Source organism: Bos mutus, chromosome X, assembly GCF_027580195.1.
Source record: "Bos mutus isolate GX-2022 chromosome X, NWIPB_WYAK_1.1, whole genome shotgun sequence".
NCBI lineage: Eukaryota > Metazoa > Chordata > Mammalia > Artiodactyla > Bovidae > Bos > Bos mutus.
This window is the reverse complement of record NC_091646.1, coordinates 32,870,620-32,886,306: the sequence shown is the minus strand read 5'-3', so window position 1 is coordinate 32,886,306 and position 15,687 is coordinate 32,870,620. Positions and strand designations below refer to the sequence as shown.

At 44.1% G+C, this 15,687-nt stretch overlaps 1 protein-coding gene across 2 annotated transcripts in view; it reads left to right on the top strand.

Annotated features, from left to right (window-relative positions):
• The window catches only part of FUNDC2 (FUN14 domain containing 2), a 42,526-nt gene that overhangs the window by 15,247 nt on the left and 11,592 nt on the right, over nt 1-15,687 (top strand). The window contains exons 3-5 of one of the 2 annotated variants that reach the window (XM_070366178.1): nt 236-311; nt 5,051-5,182; nt 7,750-13,689. In XM_070366178.1, the coding sequence (XP_070222279.1) occupies nt 236-311; nt 5,051-5,182; nt 7,750-7,827 (286 nt within the window). In that variant the 3' untranslated portion in view covers nt 7,828-13,689. Of the gene's footprint in view, nt 1-235; nt 312-5,050; nt 5,183-7,749; nt 13,690-15,687 lie in introns of those variants that run through there. The other variant, XM_070366179.1, reaches the window with a different exon arrangement.

The window sequence follows — 15,687 nt, the reverse complement described above, 5'->3', positions numbered from 1 at the left end:
ATAAGCCTCCAATTAAAATAGAAAGGTATTTTCTCAAGACCACAGAATTAAGTAGGTAGAGCCAATATCTCAATCTGAGTCTTTCTGAGTCTCTACCATTTCCTCCCTCTGGAGGGGACTGGCTGTATGTCCTATGCAGCAGGAAGTTGGCTGGATCGTCCCAAGGTAAGACGTAAATGTTGTCAGAAGTCCACGTGTGTGCTTCTCTGACAGCTGGTCCCGTTGCTTTTTGTAGGTGCACGGGTTTCATATTCCAGAAGGTTGGAAAACTGGCTGCAACGGCTGTGGGAGGTGGATTTTTTCTGCTTCAGGTCTGTACGGGAAATGTTCCTGGATGCTTGGCTGTTCCCCTTGCCCATTTGGAATGTAGCCGGGGGAGGTGTAATCTAGCCCTGGCTCTGTGACACTGAATGGTTTCATGTACTTTTTGAAAGGCTGATGACTTTTTGAATCAAACTTCATCAAGTATCATGAGATGGATTCTTTTGTCATTTATAACATGGGAACATGAGTATGTATTCCTTATCATCTCTCCCTTCCAGGGTTTTTAAGACTGCTTGAAAGATGAAGCAGGTGTGGTTTCAAAAATCCCCAGTGTGATGCAAGCGCCCTATGATCTGACTTATTCTTAGACACTAAGCTGGTGAGACATGAGGGCTAAATGACCCTACGGTCAGATGGTCTGTGCTGTGCCTTGGCCTGGAGTTTGTATTTGAATAACTGCCTGCTGGTTCCCTGAGGCCACCCCTGTTTACTTGGTTTGCAAACCTGACTCCACATTGGAATCACCTGGGCGTTTGACACAACACCGAGGCTTGGGGTCTGGCCTGCCCACCTCCATCTGATTTCAGAGCTTGTGGGCTTCCTTGGTGGCTCAGCTGGTAAAGAATCTGCCTGCAGTGCGGCAGACCTGGGTTCAGTTCCTGGGTCGGGAAGATCTCCTGGAGTAGGGCAGGGCAACCCACTCCAGTGTTCTGGCCTGGAGAATCCCCGTGGACAGAGGAGCCTGGTGGGCCACAGTCCATGGGGTTGCAAAGAGTCGGATGGGACTGAGCGACTCAGCCCAGCACCAACATACTGGTCTATTGGAATATTTTCCAGCTTCTGAGGTGCAGCTGAGCTGGCGAATGCCTGCTCTGTAGGAGCCATAGTTCGTAGACTTGTGCTGGGGTCCCATTTTAGCAGGGTAGTCCCACGTGAGATTCACAATTTGAGTGACTTTTCCCGATGGGTTGGGGTGCACCAGGGATTCAGCTGTCATTGTCCTGGTGTCGAAAGGTGTGAGAGGAAGGAAGGCTGATGACAACCCAGAAGGAAACAGGAAGGAGTGAGCAGGGGCTTGTCATTATCTTCCTGGGTGATCATGGACTGTGTGGCAGGTGGGACACAGGGGTCTGTCACCAGGGTAGTCACAGTGTTGGGAGAACAGGGCTTGTCATTTGACATAAGGATCCAGTTTTCTCTCTTGTCTCTGGATGACTGTCCTAGCTGCCTTTAGCGAATGTCTTCCTTTATTTGTACCACTGCCTCTATCATACGTGCAGATTCATCTATGGGTGGATTGGACTCTGTCTGCTTTGCTAGTCCTTGATAGTTGGCAAGACAGGTTCCTGCACGTATTCTTCAGGGTCATTGTGGCGGCCTCTGTACCTTCACTTCTCCCATTTAAATGTTAGGACAGTTTCCTTGGTGTGTATGCCCAGAAGTGGGATTGCTGGGTCATATGGCAGTTCTCGTGTACCCCAGTGTTCATTGCAGCACTGTTTATAATAGCCAGGCCATGGGAGCAACCTAGATGTCCATCAGCAGACGAATGGATAAGAAAGCTGTGGTACATACACTCAGTGGAGTATTACTCAGCCATTAAAAAGAATACATTTGAATCAGTTCTAATGAGGTGGGTGAAACTGGAGCCGATTATACCGAGTGAAGTAAGCCTGAAAGAAAAACACCAATACAGTATACTAATGCATATATATGGAATTTAGAAAGATGGTAATGATAACCCTGTATGCGAGACAGCAAAAGAGACACAGATGTATAGAACAGTCTTTTGGACTCTGTGGGAGAGGGAGAGGGTGGGATGATTTGGGAGAAAGGCATTGAAACATGTATAATATCATATGTGAAACGAATCACCAGTCTAGGTCTGATGCATGATAAAGGATGCTTGGGGCTGGTGCACTGAGATGACCCAGAGGGATGGGATGGGGAGGAAGGTGGGAGGGGGTTCAGGATGGGGAACACATGTACACCTGTGGCAGATTCATATGGTAAAACCGATACAATATTGTAAAGTAAATAAAAAATTTAAAAAATATATTAAAAGAATTAAATGTCACAGGCTTGTGAATTCCTTTCAGAGATTTTGTTTCCTTTTTGATTGGAATTGCATGGGAACCATATAGATAAATTGGGGGAGAATTAAAATCCTTTATGAGACTGCATCATCTAGCTGTGAACACCGACTGTCTCTCCATTTCTTTTGGTCTTCTGTAGCGTCTTTGCCTAGAATTTTATTTTTTCCATATAAATCTTGTCCATCTGTGGCTCAGTTTTATTCCTTATAAGAGCTTGCCTTGCTCTTATGCCTTTCCTCAGCCACTCACCCTTAGTCCTAAAGCTCTCTCGATTGGACTCAGTGATACAACTCCTGATGTGATACAACATCATCTTATGTGTTTATCTGCTGTCCAGAGCTCATTTTTGGTGAAGTATCTATTCAGGTCTTTTGCCTGTTTTTTGATTGTGTTTTCTGTTTCTGTTATTATTCTGGCCTATTACTCTCTGTGTCCATCTCTTCTGTGTATCTTCTCCAATATCCCACTGTCTTGATTGCTGTGAAATCAGGTAGTGTGATTTGGCTGTTCTAATTTCTTTGTCTTCTCATACAGATTGAGAAGCAGCTTGTTTAGAAAAAGCTCTAAAACAGCTTGCTGGGGTTGGGTTTGCAGTAACTCTGGCCTAATCTGGGGCTTCCCTGGTAGCTCAGTTGGCAGAGAATCCACCTGCAATGCGGGAGACCTGGGTTTGATCCCTGGGTCGGGAAGATCCCCTGGAGAAGGGAATGACACCCACTCCAGTATTCTGGCCTGGAGAATTCCATGGACTTTATGAGGTCATAAAAGTAGGACATGACTGAGCGACTTTGACTTTCTTTCACTGGCCTGATCACTTCTATTTTGAGTCTTCCATTCTGTGTACATGGCCTGCCCCTCCATTTATCTTGGTCATCTTTGAGTTCTTTCTTCAACATTTTGTCGTTTTCAGCATAGAGATATCCTGTATGATTTTTGTGTAGATTTGCACCTGCTGCTGCTGCTAAGTCGCTTCAGTCGTGTCCGACTCTGTGCGACCCCATAGACAGCAGCCCACCAGGCTCCCCCGTCCCTGGGATTCTCCAGGCAAGAACACTGGAGTGGGTTGCCATTTTCTTCTCCAATGCATGAAAGTGAAAAGTGAAAGTGAAGTCGCTCAAAGTCGCTCAGTCATGTCTGACTCCTAGCGACTCCATGGACTGCAGCCTATCAGGCTCCTCCTTCCATGGGATTGTCCAGGCAAGAGTACTGGAGTGGGGTGCCATTGCCTTCTCCGGATTTGCACCTAGTATTCAGTCATTTTGCAACTCTCCTAAAATCTTAACTTTTATTTCCCATTTCCAGTTCAGATTGTTAATATTAACATTGCTAATACAGTTGATTTTGTGTATTCATCTTAGTAGTGTAGATCCTGGCTACATTAACTTTTGGGGGTGTAGGAATTTTGGGGTTTTGTTGGATTCTTTGAAATTATATAGAAAAACATGTCAACAAATAGTGACAGTTTTTTTTTTTTTTCCTTTCTCACTTGGATGCCTCTTACCTCTGGATATAGCCAAACTACTCTCTTACAAAGCTGCTGATTAACCCTCTCAGGAAGAGTGTGGTAGGAGTGTCCATTGCCCTATCTCCTTCGTAGCACTGTATTTTCAGTAGTTTTATCTATCTCCAGTCTGATAAAGAGTTATGGTACCTTGTTAACTGTAATGTTAATTTCCTTGATTACTTACGAAGTTGAACTTCTCCTTTATGTTGGCCACTGTCTTCTGTGAGTTGCCTTTTATCTGTTTTTCAAGTGGGTTTCTTCCTTTACTGATCTCTAAAAGAATCTTACTTTTTATCAGTATTAATGATTTTTTTTATTCATATGTAGTGCAAATACTTTGTCCAGCCTGGTTTGGGTGATGGATTAGTTGGTGGTGCCATTAACTAGAGGACTTGAGGGTGAGCAGCAATGCAGGAGAAGACTAGACAGTGGAGAAGAATTTCAGTTTCAGATATTTTGAGCTATCCAGAGAGGTAAAATCATATCCAGAATTGGAAGGAGAGAAGTGTTATGTTTGGAGGGTTGGCTGTCTCTTTGTTCCCTGGGTAACACTAGTCCATCAGGAAAAGTCATGCCTGAATCAGTCTTATCCTGTTCTCACATTTGTGATGAAATGCTTCTAAGTCTGTGTGTGTGCCTGTCTTGAGTAAGGGAAGTAGTCATATCCTGTAGGTATATTTGGATGGCTTCTCTCGGTGCCGCTTGAAAGAAATCACTCATGAGGAGTCTCTTTGGGGCCAGGTCCTAGAAGATTTCTGACTAGAAGTGATTACTACCTGACAGCCTTGCTCTGTTCACGTGGTCAAGAAAGTCTGGCTTATGTTGGCTTTAAGGTTTCTTTACCTTACCTCTCTACTTACAGTTCTGATTTTCATTTACCATTGTATTTTTTAAGCTAACTTAAAACTTTATCAAGGTGGGTAAGAGTTAAGGTGAAATAATTGCCAGTAGTCATTGAAGGCTTGTTTGTCGATTTCCTGTGCCAGGGATTGGGCCTTGCACATTGGACAGATGATGAGGAGCTCTGGCGCTAATATCATAGTTGTACCAAAACCTGGATGGCATATGTCTCCAAAAAATAGAAATTCAGAAGGGTTTTTGATAAAGGATTTTAGTAATTTATCCTGAACAAGAGAAATAACCAGACTGTGTTTCTCCTCTCTTGTGGTCATTTTTGACACTAAAGCTTGCAAACCATACTGGCTACATCAAAGTGGACTGGCAGCGTGTAGAGAAGGACATGAAGAAGGCCAAGGAACAGCTGAAGATCCGCAAGAGCAACCAGATACCTACAGAGGTCAAGAGCAAAGCAGAGGAGGTGAGACTCATTTTGTTTCTGTGAAGCCTAAGGGTGTACACAACTTTGTACAAAAATGGAGAAGACATACCCGTATGTCAGCCTGGGATGGAATATCTTTACCTCAGAGGCATTTTCAAAGGGTAAACCTACAAGGATCAGTAGAAGGTTTGGTGACTTTTACTGGGGATGCAGGCACACACGTGGGTTGATCATCCCTTGAACTAGTTCTTGTCAGGAAGTGAGGAGGATGAGGATGTATGTTTTACAGCTACTCTGATCATTTTGATGGGCTTCCCTGGTGGTTCAGATGGTAAAGCATCTGCCTGCGATGCAGGAGACCCATGTTTGATCCCTGGGTTGGGAAGATCCCCTGGAGAAGGAAGTGGCAACCCACTTCAGTACTTTTGCCTGGAAAATTCCATGGACAGGAGCCTGGTAGGCTACAGTCCATGGGGTCACAAAAAGTCGGACATAATTGAGCAACTTGACCTTCCTGATCATTTTGAGTCATACTTTTGGGTACATACCCATCTCTGAAGTATCCAGAATATGTAGCCCAGGGGTTGGTAAGCTTTTTTTGTAAAGGGTCAGATGATACATATTGTCAGCTCTGTACACTGTGTGGTCTCTGTCACAACTATTGAATTACAGGGTGTAGCGTGAAAATAGCCAGAGACTATGGGTAGGCAGGTGGGTGTGGCTGTGTTGCACCGAAATTTTATTTAAAATAAAATTTGGCCCTTGGGCTGTAGTTTGCTAATCCCTGATCTAGCGTACAAAATCAGGTCAGATTATATTGGCTGATACTGGAGGGACAGGAGAAGACTGTCTCTTTTGAAAGATATACTATATTTTATTAGGTCTTTATGATCTTTAGAAAATTCTCAAATACCACAAATAAGTAAAGGCACTTAACTGGAGGAAGTAGACCAGGATCAAGGTGTTATGAAGGTGCCTGATTAATTCTGCAAGGACCCAAGAGATCAGGAACATGTCAGCAAATGTTTTCAAGTTGGAAAGCAGTTAGACGAGGCATAGATGACTTAGCAGAATATGAAAATACTGAACAGACAGCTCTGTGTGGTGGTAAGTGCTTGGCCAAAGCTGTCCATTGCTGCCATGCTACTCAGATATAAAAGATAATGACATTTGGCCATTTGCAGCTACACGGATGGACCTGGAGATGATCATACTGAGGGAAGTAAGTCAGAAAGAGAAAAATCCCCTATGAAAGCACTTATCAGTGGAATCTGAAATATGACACAAAGGAATATCTCTATGAAATAGAGACAGACCCCCAGAGAGAACAGACTGGTCGGGGAGGGAAGGGGAGTGTGGGATTAGCAGCTACAGATTATTAAAAACTGTATGGGTATTTTTGAATGGGTACCAGCCCGGGCCTATTGTATAGTACAGGGAACTGCATCCAGTCTTCTGGGATAAACCGTAATGGAAAAGAATATTTTAAAAAAGAATATACGTGCACAACTGAGTAACTTTGCTGTGTCTAACTTTGCCCAACATTGTAGAAAACCTATACTTCAGTAAAATGAAAAAGCAAACCAAAACAATGAAGTTATCCATTGCCCAGAGTGGCAGGTGGCCTTTGTCGGGGGCTCACATACCTAGATAGTCCTTCCCCCTTCCATCCCCCTCAAGCTCAAGGTTACGAAAGTTGCACTTTTTTCACCTCTAAATTATTTTTTATTCGGACATGTACAAAAACAATGCATGGTTTCAAAAGCTTCTTTAATGATACAGAAATGTGTACAATAAAAAATAATATTGTTCATGTTTGATTAGAACTTCCTGGTGACTTAACAGTGAACACTTGTAAACTAACCAGAAGGTTTGGAATCGGTTCATTCATTCTCCAAGTTTTTGCTTTCCTCTTCTGAGGGAGGGTGGCTGTTCTTGCAGCGAGCCTATTGTCATATTTGGGGTCAGTGTGTAGCAACCAGGAGGCCATCAGGGATTTCAGTGTGAATAGTTGCAGTCAGATGGTGGGATTCAGAGCCAAGGTGTACCAAGTTGAGGCTCATTAGTAAAGAGCATGAATGCAAGCAGGTATTTCAGAAAATGGTATGATTGTTTTCATCCCTGTCCCCCGCCCCAGGGCAGGTGGCAAGAGACAGTGCCTCTAATAAGGGGGCCAGGGAGAGGGCACTTAGGTTCAGGAAATTAGTAAGCTAGGCTGCAGGGTGTGTTCCTGGTGAACACTTTTCTAAGATGGTGTTTGCATGTGAGAGAAGAGGGTGTCCGTCTGCCCTGCTCAGCCAAGTGCAGTCTGAGATGGAGGTTGATCGTGGACACATGCGGGAGCCGTAGGGCTCCGACTCTCAAACAGGCGGGACCTTTCACTGGAGGCAGGAAGCTGCGGGAATCAGAGAAGAAATCCGATTTCAGAGGAGGGTGTCTGGCTAGACCTGGCAGATTGTGGGTGGGAGGATCGCGTGGACAGGTTGGAAGGAGAAACCTCTGCCAGCAGCTTAGCCTAAGACCTGTCAGCTCGCCTTCAGATCCCCATCCTCCCCAATAACAGTGTCCTCAGCTGAGTAATCCACTGTGCTGTCTTCTGTTCCTAGGTGGTGTCGTTTGTGAAGAAGAACGTTCTAGTGACTGGTGGCTTTTTCGGAGGCTTTCTGCTGGGCATGGCGTCCTAGAGGGGATGACTTCACCACCATTAGTCCTAGCTTTGCCAACCAGCAGCCTCTCCCCACCACCCTAGGACAGCAAACTCCTCCTCTTCCTCCTCCCTGCCATGGCGTATCTGAGTGGCTTTGTAGGCATCTGGTGGTTCAAGTTGGGAACGGCCCCACTGTGAGCTTGACGGCAATGGAAGAGACCATAGATGTTAGCGCTTATCTAGCACACTCCCCCGGGACTAATCTGTAGGTCAGCAAGTATATTCCTTTCTCGCATAAGATACTTACCAGAACATAGGACAAGATGACACGCCGAGTGGATCTTCAAAGGTTGCCCCACACTTGATTTGGAAAAGACATTGCAAGCGTATAACATACCTCGTTAAGTTTTGCATGGAAAGGAACTGAATACACTGGCCTTTAAGCATGAAAGATTTTGCAATTGTGGTGTCTACTTTCTCTTTTAGTAGATTTGAGATTACAGAGAGAGAACTACTCTTAGTGCGTGACAGTTGAAAAATCCGAATATGGAATGAACTTGTCCTAAAGTGACATACGATGAGCTGAAGCTGTGTTTGGTGGGAAGGCCTTTGGGGAAACCAAGCAGTCGATAACATTTAGGATGGTCAGACTTAGTGAATCATTTAAAGGCATTCAGATATTATCTAGGAATGTTTTCCACCACACAGGGTAATGCATCTCATGGCTGTTTCCAAAGGGTTTATTGATGGTAAAATAAGTGACTTTAGGTGTAAGAGGGAAGAAGCTCTTGGGTTTTTATTTAATAGAAAGGGTTTGAAGCTGTTTGAAGCTTTGAAATGTGAACTTTTCTTTATGTCCGGTCAAAACGTCAGGGGTAGCCTGTAGCTCCTCTGTGTCAATTCTGTTTCTTTATCCAGAGTTTTAAAATGGTGGCATTTCCAAAAAAAATAAAATGGTGGCATTTCCAAGCATTAAAAGTTTAGAACAGTAGCATCAAAGGTATCTACTGTCTCATGATGACCCCAACTCTTTGAATTTATCTTTAGAATTCAAGTTTATACACACACCCATCCTTAGAAACAAGACATTTTTCTGTAACGACCTTTTACCATGTCTGGAATATCCAGTGCAGAAAGGCAAGGCTGTGTCTTCATCATTGTATACATGGAGTCAAGCACTTAGTAGATACTCAGTCTGTTGAATATATGAGTAATGAGGTCATAGAAAAGTATGTGGAAAATGGAGTGATCAGCAGGATTTTTGAGACTTGATGAATTCTGAGAATGCTGAAAACTCAGAATTAATTCTTAAACTTGCAGGTGATCCCTTGCAAAATGTATGTTTTCAATGCCTTCCTTTTAAAATGTTTGCCTTTTAACTTGAATTTGGAAATTGTAGCTACTAGCGGATGTGTGGAATTTTTTAGAATTCATCCGTTTGCATTTTTCTCCTTATTGTAATATTTTAAGGCAACATTAAGTAGTTTTGCTTGTAACATGTGGATTATATACAAATCATAATGGTATGAGCTACATTGTCCTATATTTTTGTATAAACTCAAAATTTTTTCACTTTTTCTTATGCTCAGACATATGTAAACATACAGATGTTCAAATATATATGAAAGTACAGTGACCCCCATGGGCCCACCACCCACCTATAATGATCATCAAAATATAGTTTGTTTTATCAGTGGCTTTGAAACAAATACCAGATGTGTCCCTTTATTATATTTTGGTATGTGTCTTAAACGGTAAGAACTCTTAAAAATCATAAATACATAGATCCACTATTAGACTCATGTGACCCCACCCATGCCAATGGAATACTGGGGCTGCAAAAGCTAACTGAAGTGTCCTGTGCCCCTCTGGGTTGCAGGTTGGGGTGGGTGGCCTGTCTCTGGTTTCCCTGTCGTCCCTGGTACGGTTGAGGTCAGTATTATAGGTTGCTTTCATCATAGTACAGTGAGAATGGCCTGGCCTTCTGCCTACTGTGCGGGGCTACCACTGGTAGCCATGCCAAGTGGGTGCTGATGTTGGAGAGTGGCAGGGCTCTGGTGCACAGTGCTGGTGGGACTTAGTGGAGTTCCCCCAGGCCTTTAGGGGTGCCTCTAAATGGATGCTTTTGAACTGTGGTGTTGGAGAAGACTCTTGAGAGTCCATTGGACTGTAAGGAGATCCAACCAGTCCATCCTAAAGGACATCAGTCCTGAATACTCATTGGAAGGACTGAGTCTGAAGGTGAAACTCCAGTACTTTGGCCACCTGATGCGAAGAGCTGACTAATTGGCAAAGACCCTGATGCTGAGAAACATGGAAGGTGGGAGGAGAAGGGGACGACAGAGGATAAGATGGTGGAATGGCATCACTGACTTGATGGACATGAGCTTGAGCAAGCTCTGGGAGTTGGTGATGGACAGGGAGGCCTGGTGTGCTGCGGTCCATGGAGTCTCAAAGAGTCGGACACGACTGAGCGACTGAACTGAGTTGAACTAAATGGAGGCCTTGTTGCCAGCAGCTTGGTTTCAGACGGTGAAGTGAGGGCGGTTTTCCCCCAGAGCAGCTTGCTGCCCCTTCCTGCGAAACATGCCAGGACTAGGCAGCTGCACCCATTGATTCTGTGTTTGCCCGTGACTGGCAAGGCCTGTTTAAGGAGGCATGTGTTTTCCTCCAGGGCCCAGAATCCAGTACTGTGCTGGGCCTCCTTTTTAGTGATGGGGGCTGAAGAGACTGCAGCTTCTCTTGAAGCCTTTCCAGTCGTCCCTTTGACCGGGTTTGGGCGTCTGCTCCCCATTGCTCAGAGCTTCCCTCCCTCTGTCCTGGACTGTGCCACCTCTGACAGCTGGTGGCTTTTCTCCCTTTTCACTCCTCACCCCTGAGCCCCCTTGTGCACCTGCTGTTCCCTGCCACTCTCGGGGTACCCTGGGACCAGCTCAGATGAGCTGTTCACAGAGGAGGGGAAGAGGGGTCCAGGGTTCACTTTCTGGCTACTGTCTGCTCAGGGCTGACAGATAAGACTCCTGTGTCTTCAGTCTTGCTAAGGCTCTGTATCCTCATGGCCGGCATGGCTGAAATTGGAGCAACCTGACTGTGATGCACATCACTGTGATTATTATAACATGCAGATAAGGCCCCTCCCACCGCCTGTCTGGGTCACGTGTCTGCTCCCACATCCCGACACTTGGCCTCAGGGACATTCATCAATAGGACGGGGTGGGGTATTCACTGTCACGTGTGGCCTGTCACCTGGGTAAGAGCCCCGCCTAATGGACCTGCCAGGACCCAGGACATGATGAATGACTTCCATAATTCTAGCTTACATGGTTTTGAAAACGCTTAACTATTGTCAAAGTGTCCCCTCCATCATTTTCCTGGTTTTAAGACTGGGCTCTTACTTTGAACATCTACATTTTTGTAGTTTGGGAAATGCCATGCATTGGATTTTAAAAATTGTCTTAGGGATAGATTGGCAAGATCTGAGTATCATTGGTATTCCATGATGATCTCAGTTTCTTCTCTGAGGGAAACTTTCTTAAAGCCAGTTGTGGACCCTGCAGACAAAATTCGAGTCCTCCCCTTTCTGGGGAGGTCTCCACCAAGTTACCAGCTTCATTTCTTTGTCATGGTTCCAAGTCTGGGGCTTGCTTGATCACGTATGCAATACTAGTGTGATCTCTTGGAGACATGGGCAGAAAACCAAATCATACAGTGTGGCGTATGTCTGTGATGTTTGATACTTCTTAAGCATCTTACTGTCAAAGTGCTGCACTCAGTATGCTAGCAAATTTGGAAATCTCAGCAGTAGCCACAGGACTGGAAAAGGTCAGTTCTCATTCTAATCCCAAAGAAAGGCAATGCCAAAGAATGCTCAAAGTACTGCACAATTGCATTCATCTCACACGGTAGTAAAGTAATGCTCAAAATTCTCCAAGCCAGGCTTCAGCAATACGTGAATTGTGAACTTCCAGATGTTCAAGCTGGTTTTAGAAAAGGCAAAGGAACCAGAGATCAAATTGCCAACATCCGCTGGATCATCAAAAAAGCAAGAGAGTTCTGGAAAAACATCTATTTATGCTTTATTGACTATGCCAAAGCCTTTGACTGTGGATCACAATAAACTGTGGAAAATTCTGAAAGAGATGGGAATACTAGACCACCTAACCTGCCTCTTGAGAAACATGTATGCAGGTCAGGAAGCAACAGTTAGAACTGGACATGGAACAGACTGGTTCCAAATAGGAAAAGGAGTACATCAAGGCTGGATATTGTCACCCTGCTTATTTAACTTATATGCAGAGTACATCATGAGAAACACTGGGCTGGAGGAAGCACAAGCTAGAATCAAGATTGCCGGGAGAAATATCAATAACCTCAGATATGCAAATGACACCACCCTTATGGCAGAAAGTGAAGAAGAACTAAAGAGCCTCTTGATTGAAAGAGGAGAGTGAAAAAGTTGGCTTAAAGCTTAACATTCAGAAAACTAAGATCATGGGTCTAGTCCCATCACTTCATGGCAAATAGATGGGGAAACAGTGGTTGACTTTATTTTTCTGGGCTCCAAAATCACTGCAGATGGTGATTGCAGCCATTAAATTAAAAGATGCTTACTCCTTGGAAGGAAAGTTATGACCAACCTAGACAGCATATTAAAAAGCAGAGACATTACTTTGCCAACAAAGGTCTGTCTAGTCAAGGCTGTGGTTTTTCCAGTGGTCATGTATGGATGTGAGAGTTGGACTATAAAGAAAGCTGAGTGCTGAAGAATTGATGCTTTTGAACTGTGGTATAGGAGAAAACTCTTGAGAGTCCCTTGGACTGCAAGGAGATCCAACCAGTCCATCCTAAATGAGATCAATCCTGGATGTTCATTGGTAGGACTGATTTTGAAGCTGAAACTCCAATACTTTGGCCACCTGATGTGAATGAAGAGCTGACTCATTTGAAAAGACACTGATGCTGGGAAAGATTGAGGGCAGGAAGAGAAGGGGACGACAGAGGATAAGATGGCTGGATGGCATCACTGACTCGATGGACATGAGTTTGCGTAAACTTCAGGAGTTGGTGATGGACAGGGAGGCCTGGTATGCTGTGATTCCTGGGGTCGCAAAGAGTCAGACATGACTGAGCGACTGAACTGAACTGAAATGTAGTTGTAAAATGTTTCATTAAATTGTTTTACTATTAACAGAAGACATTGAAATGATTTTATGAGAATGTAGCCCTGTTTTCCTGGTCTCTTAAGGCAGCATTTCTCCAAAGGAGTATGTTCCCCTCCTTTGAGAGATGCTATCTGCAAAATGGGGTTTGCTGGTAGAGTTGGCAAGTATTACATATAATAGTCCTTTCCAGGGAATCATACTTCACATGAACTTATGAAAAGCTTTAGCCTTGCAGGAAAGAAACCTGTTGATTTTTGTGGAACCTGGTATTCCCTGAATTTAGCTTACCAGGCAATCGTTTTTTCCTCCATTACAGCAATTCTTAGAAAAGCTGATTTAAAGAACACTTGGTCTCAAACAATAGTGATATTTGAAGATCAGGGACTATCTGAGTTTGTTCACAGCAGTGTAGACTCTAGTGTACTAAAAGAGGGGAGGAAGGATCATCCCTGTTCTGGCTTGAAATCCTAACCCCTTAATACCCAAGGTGATGGCATTTGGAGGTGGGGCCTTTGGAGGTAATTAAGTCATGAGTGCAAGGCCCTCATGAGTGGAATTAGTGATCGTATAAAATAGACTCCAGAGAGTTCCCTTGTCCCTTCACATGAGGATATGGTGAGAAGGCTGCCGTCTATGAATCAGGCAGAGGGCCATCACCAGACACTGAATCTCAGCACCTTTATCTTGTATTTTCTGCCTCCAGAACTTTGAGAAATAAATGTATGTTGTTTAAGCCACCCAGTCTATGGTCTTTTGTTACAGCAGCCTGAATGGACTAAGCTTTTGCTTAAAAAGTCATTGTTTTCCTTTTGCGGGGGGGATGGTAGAGGGATGATGTTTCTAGCACCTGAGGAAAGCAAATGGCCTGTTCAATACTGCTCCCCCCTCAACCACTGCATGAAGTTAATTGTCAACAGGCTTCCTTCAATAGCCTTATGTTAAAACCATCAGTATCCACTGGAATATGTTTTGATTATAAGGCCATACAGTGTAGGTAAACCACTTAAGACTTCTAGTTCTGTCTGCCTGGTTTCCAATGAACTGTTCCCTCCAGTTCTCTCATAAGAGTCACTGAACAAATTTGAAGTGGCTTCTTCTGACTAGGCACTTACAATGGGGGAACACAGAAGTGGAAAGAGGTGTTCTGATTGGCATCTGGAAGGATACATGGCTCAATTATTGGCCATGGAGTCACACAGGTGACAGGCTCAATCCCACAAAACTGCACCCACTTGTTCAGATGCCTATTCCAAACCCCGGTTGTCACCCTCTGCTTCTGATCAACTAGCTGCACATCTGAGGTTCCCAACAATACCTCCTTGGGTTCAACAAATTTATAGAGCAGCTCACAGAGCTTGGGGGACATTTCACTTCAGTGCTTACCAGTTTATTATAAAGGATATAGATGGACAAACAGCCAGGTGAAGAGGTACCAGGGTGAGGTCCGAGCCAGCTCTGACACACAAGAGCTTCTGTCCCCACAGAACTGCAGTGTGTTCCCTCCTGGCATGTGGATGCATTCTGGTTCAACAAGGAAGCTCTCTGAACCCCATCCTTTTGAGTTTTTAAGGAGGCTTCATTACACAGTGTTAAAAAACACATGGACTTCCCTGGTGGTCCAGGATAGGAATCTACCTGCCAATGTGGGGGACACAGGTTTGATGCCTGGTCCAGGAATATTCGACATGCTGCAGAGCAACAAAGCCCATGGTCCTTAACTACTGAGCCTGCACTCTGGAGCCCAAGAGCTGCAACTATGGAGCCTGCATACTACAACTGCTGAAACCCATGTGACTAGAGCCAGTGCTCTTCAGCAAGAGAAGCCATAGCAATGAGAATCCCGTGTACCACAATGAAAAGTAGCCCCTGCTCTCAGCAACTAGAAAAAGTCCATGTGCAGTAATGAAGATTCAGCACAACTAAAAATAAATACATAACTTATTTACAAGCTCTTATATATACCCAATATCAGTCAGTTTAGTCGCTCAGTTGTGTCTGACTTTGTCAACCCACGGACTGCAGCATGCCAGGCTTCCCTGTCCATCACCAGCTCCCGGAGCTTGCTCATCCTTATGTCCATTGAGTTGGTGATGCCATCCAACCATCTCATCCTCTGTCGTCCCCTTCTCCTCCTGCCTTCAATGTTTTCCAGCATCAGGGTCTTTTCCAATGAGTCAGTTCTTTGCATCAGGTGGTCAAAGTGTTGGAACTTCAGTTTCAGCATCAGTCTTTGCAATGAATATTTAGGAATGATTTCCTTTAGGAAAAGAAAAGCTATGACCAACCTAAATAACATATTAAAAAGCAGATACATTACTTTGCCAACAAAGGTCAGTCTAGTCAAAGTGACTAAACTGACTGATATTGGGTATATATAGGAGTTTTAAAATAATTTATGTATTTATTTTTAGTTGTGCTGAGTCTTCATTACTGCACATGGGCTTTCTCTAATTGCTGTGAGCAGGGGCTGCTCTTCATTATGGTGCACAGGCTTCTCATTGCTATGATAGTAGGAGACTTTAACACCCCACTCACATCAATGGGCACATCTTTGAGACAGAAAATCAATAAGGCAACAGAGATTCCTAAATGATAACAACAGAACAGTCACACTCAATTTATATTTTCAGGACATTACATCCAAAAAAACCCAGAATACACATTCTTCTCAAGTGCACAGGGAACATTCTCTAGGACTGACCAAAAACTAGGGCACAAAACAAGCCTCAATAAAT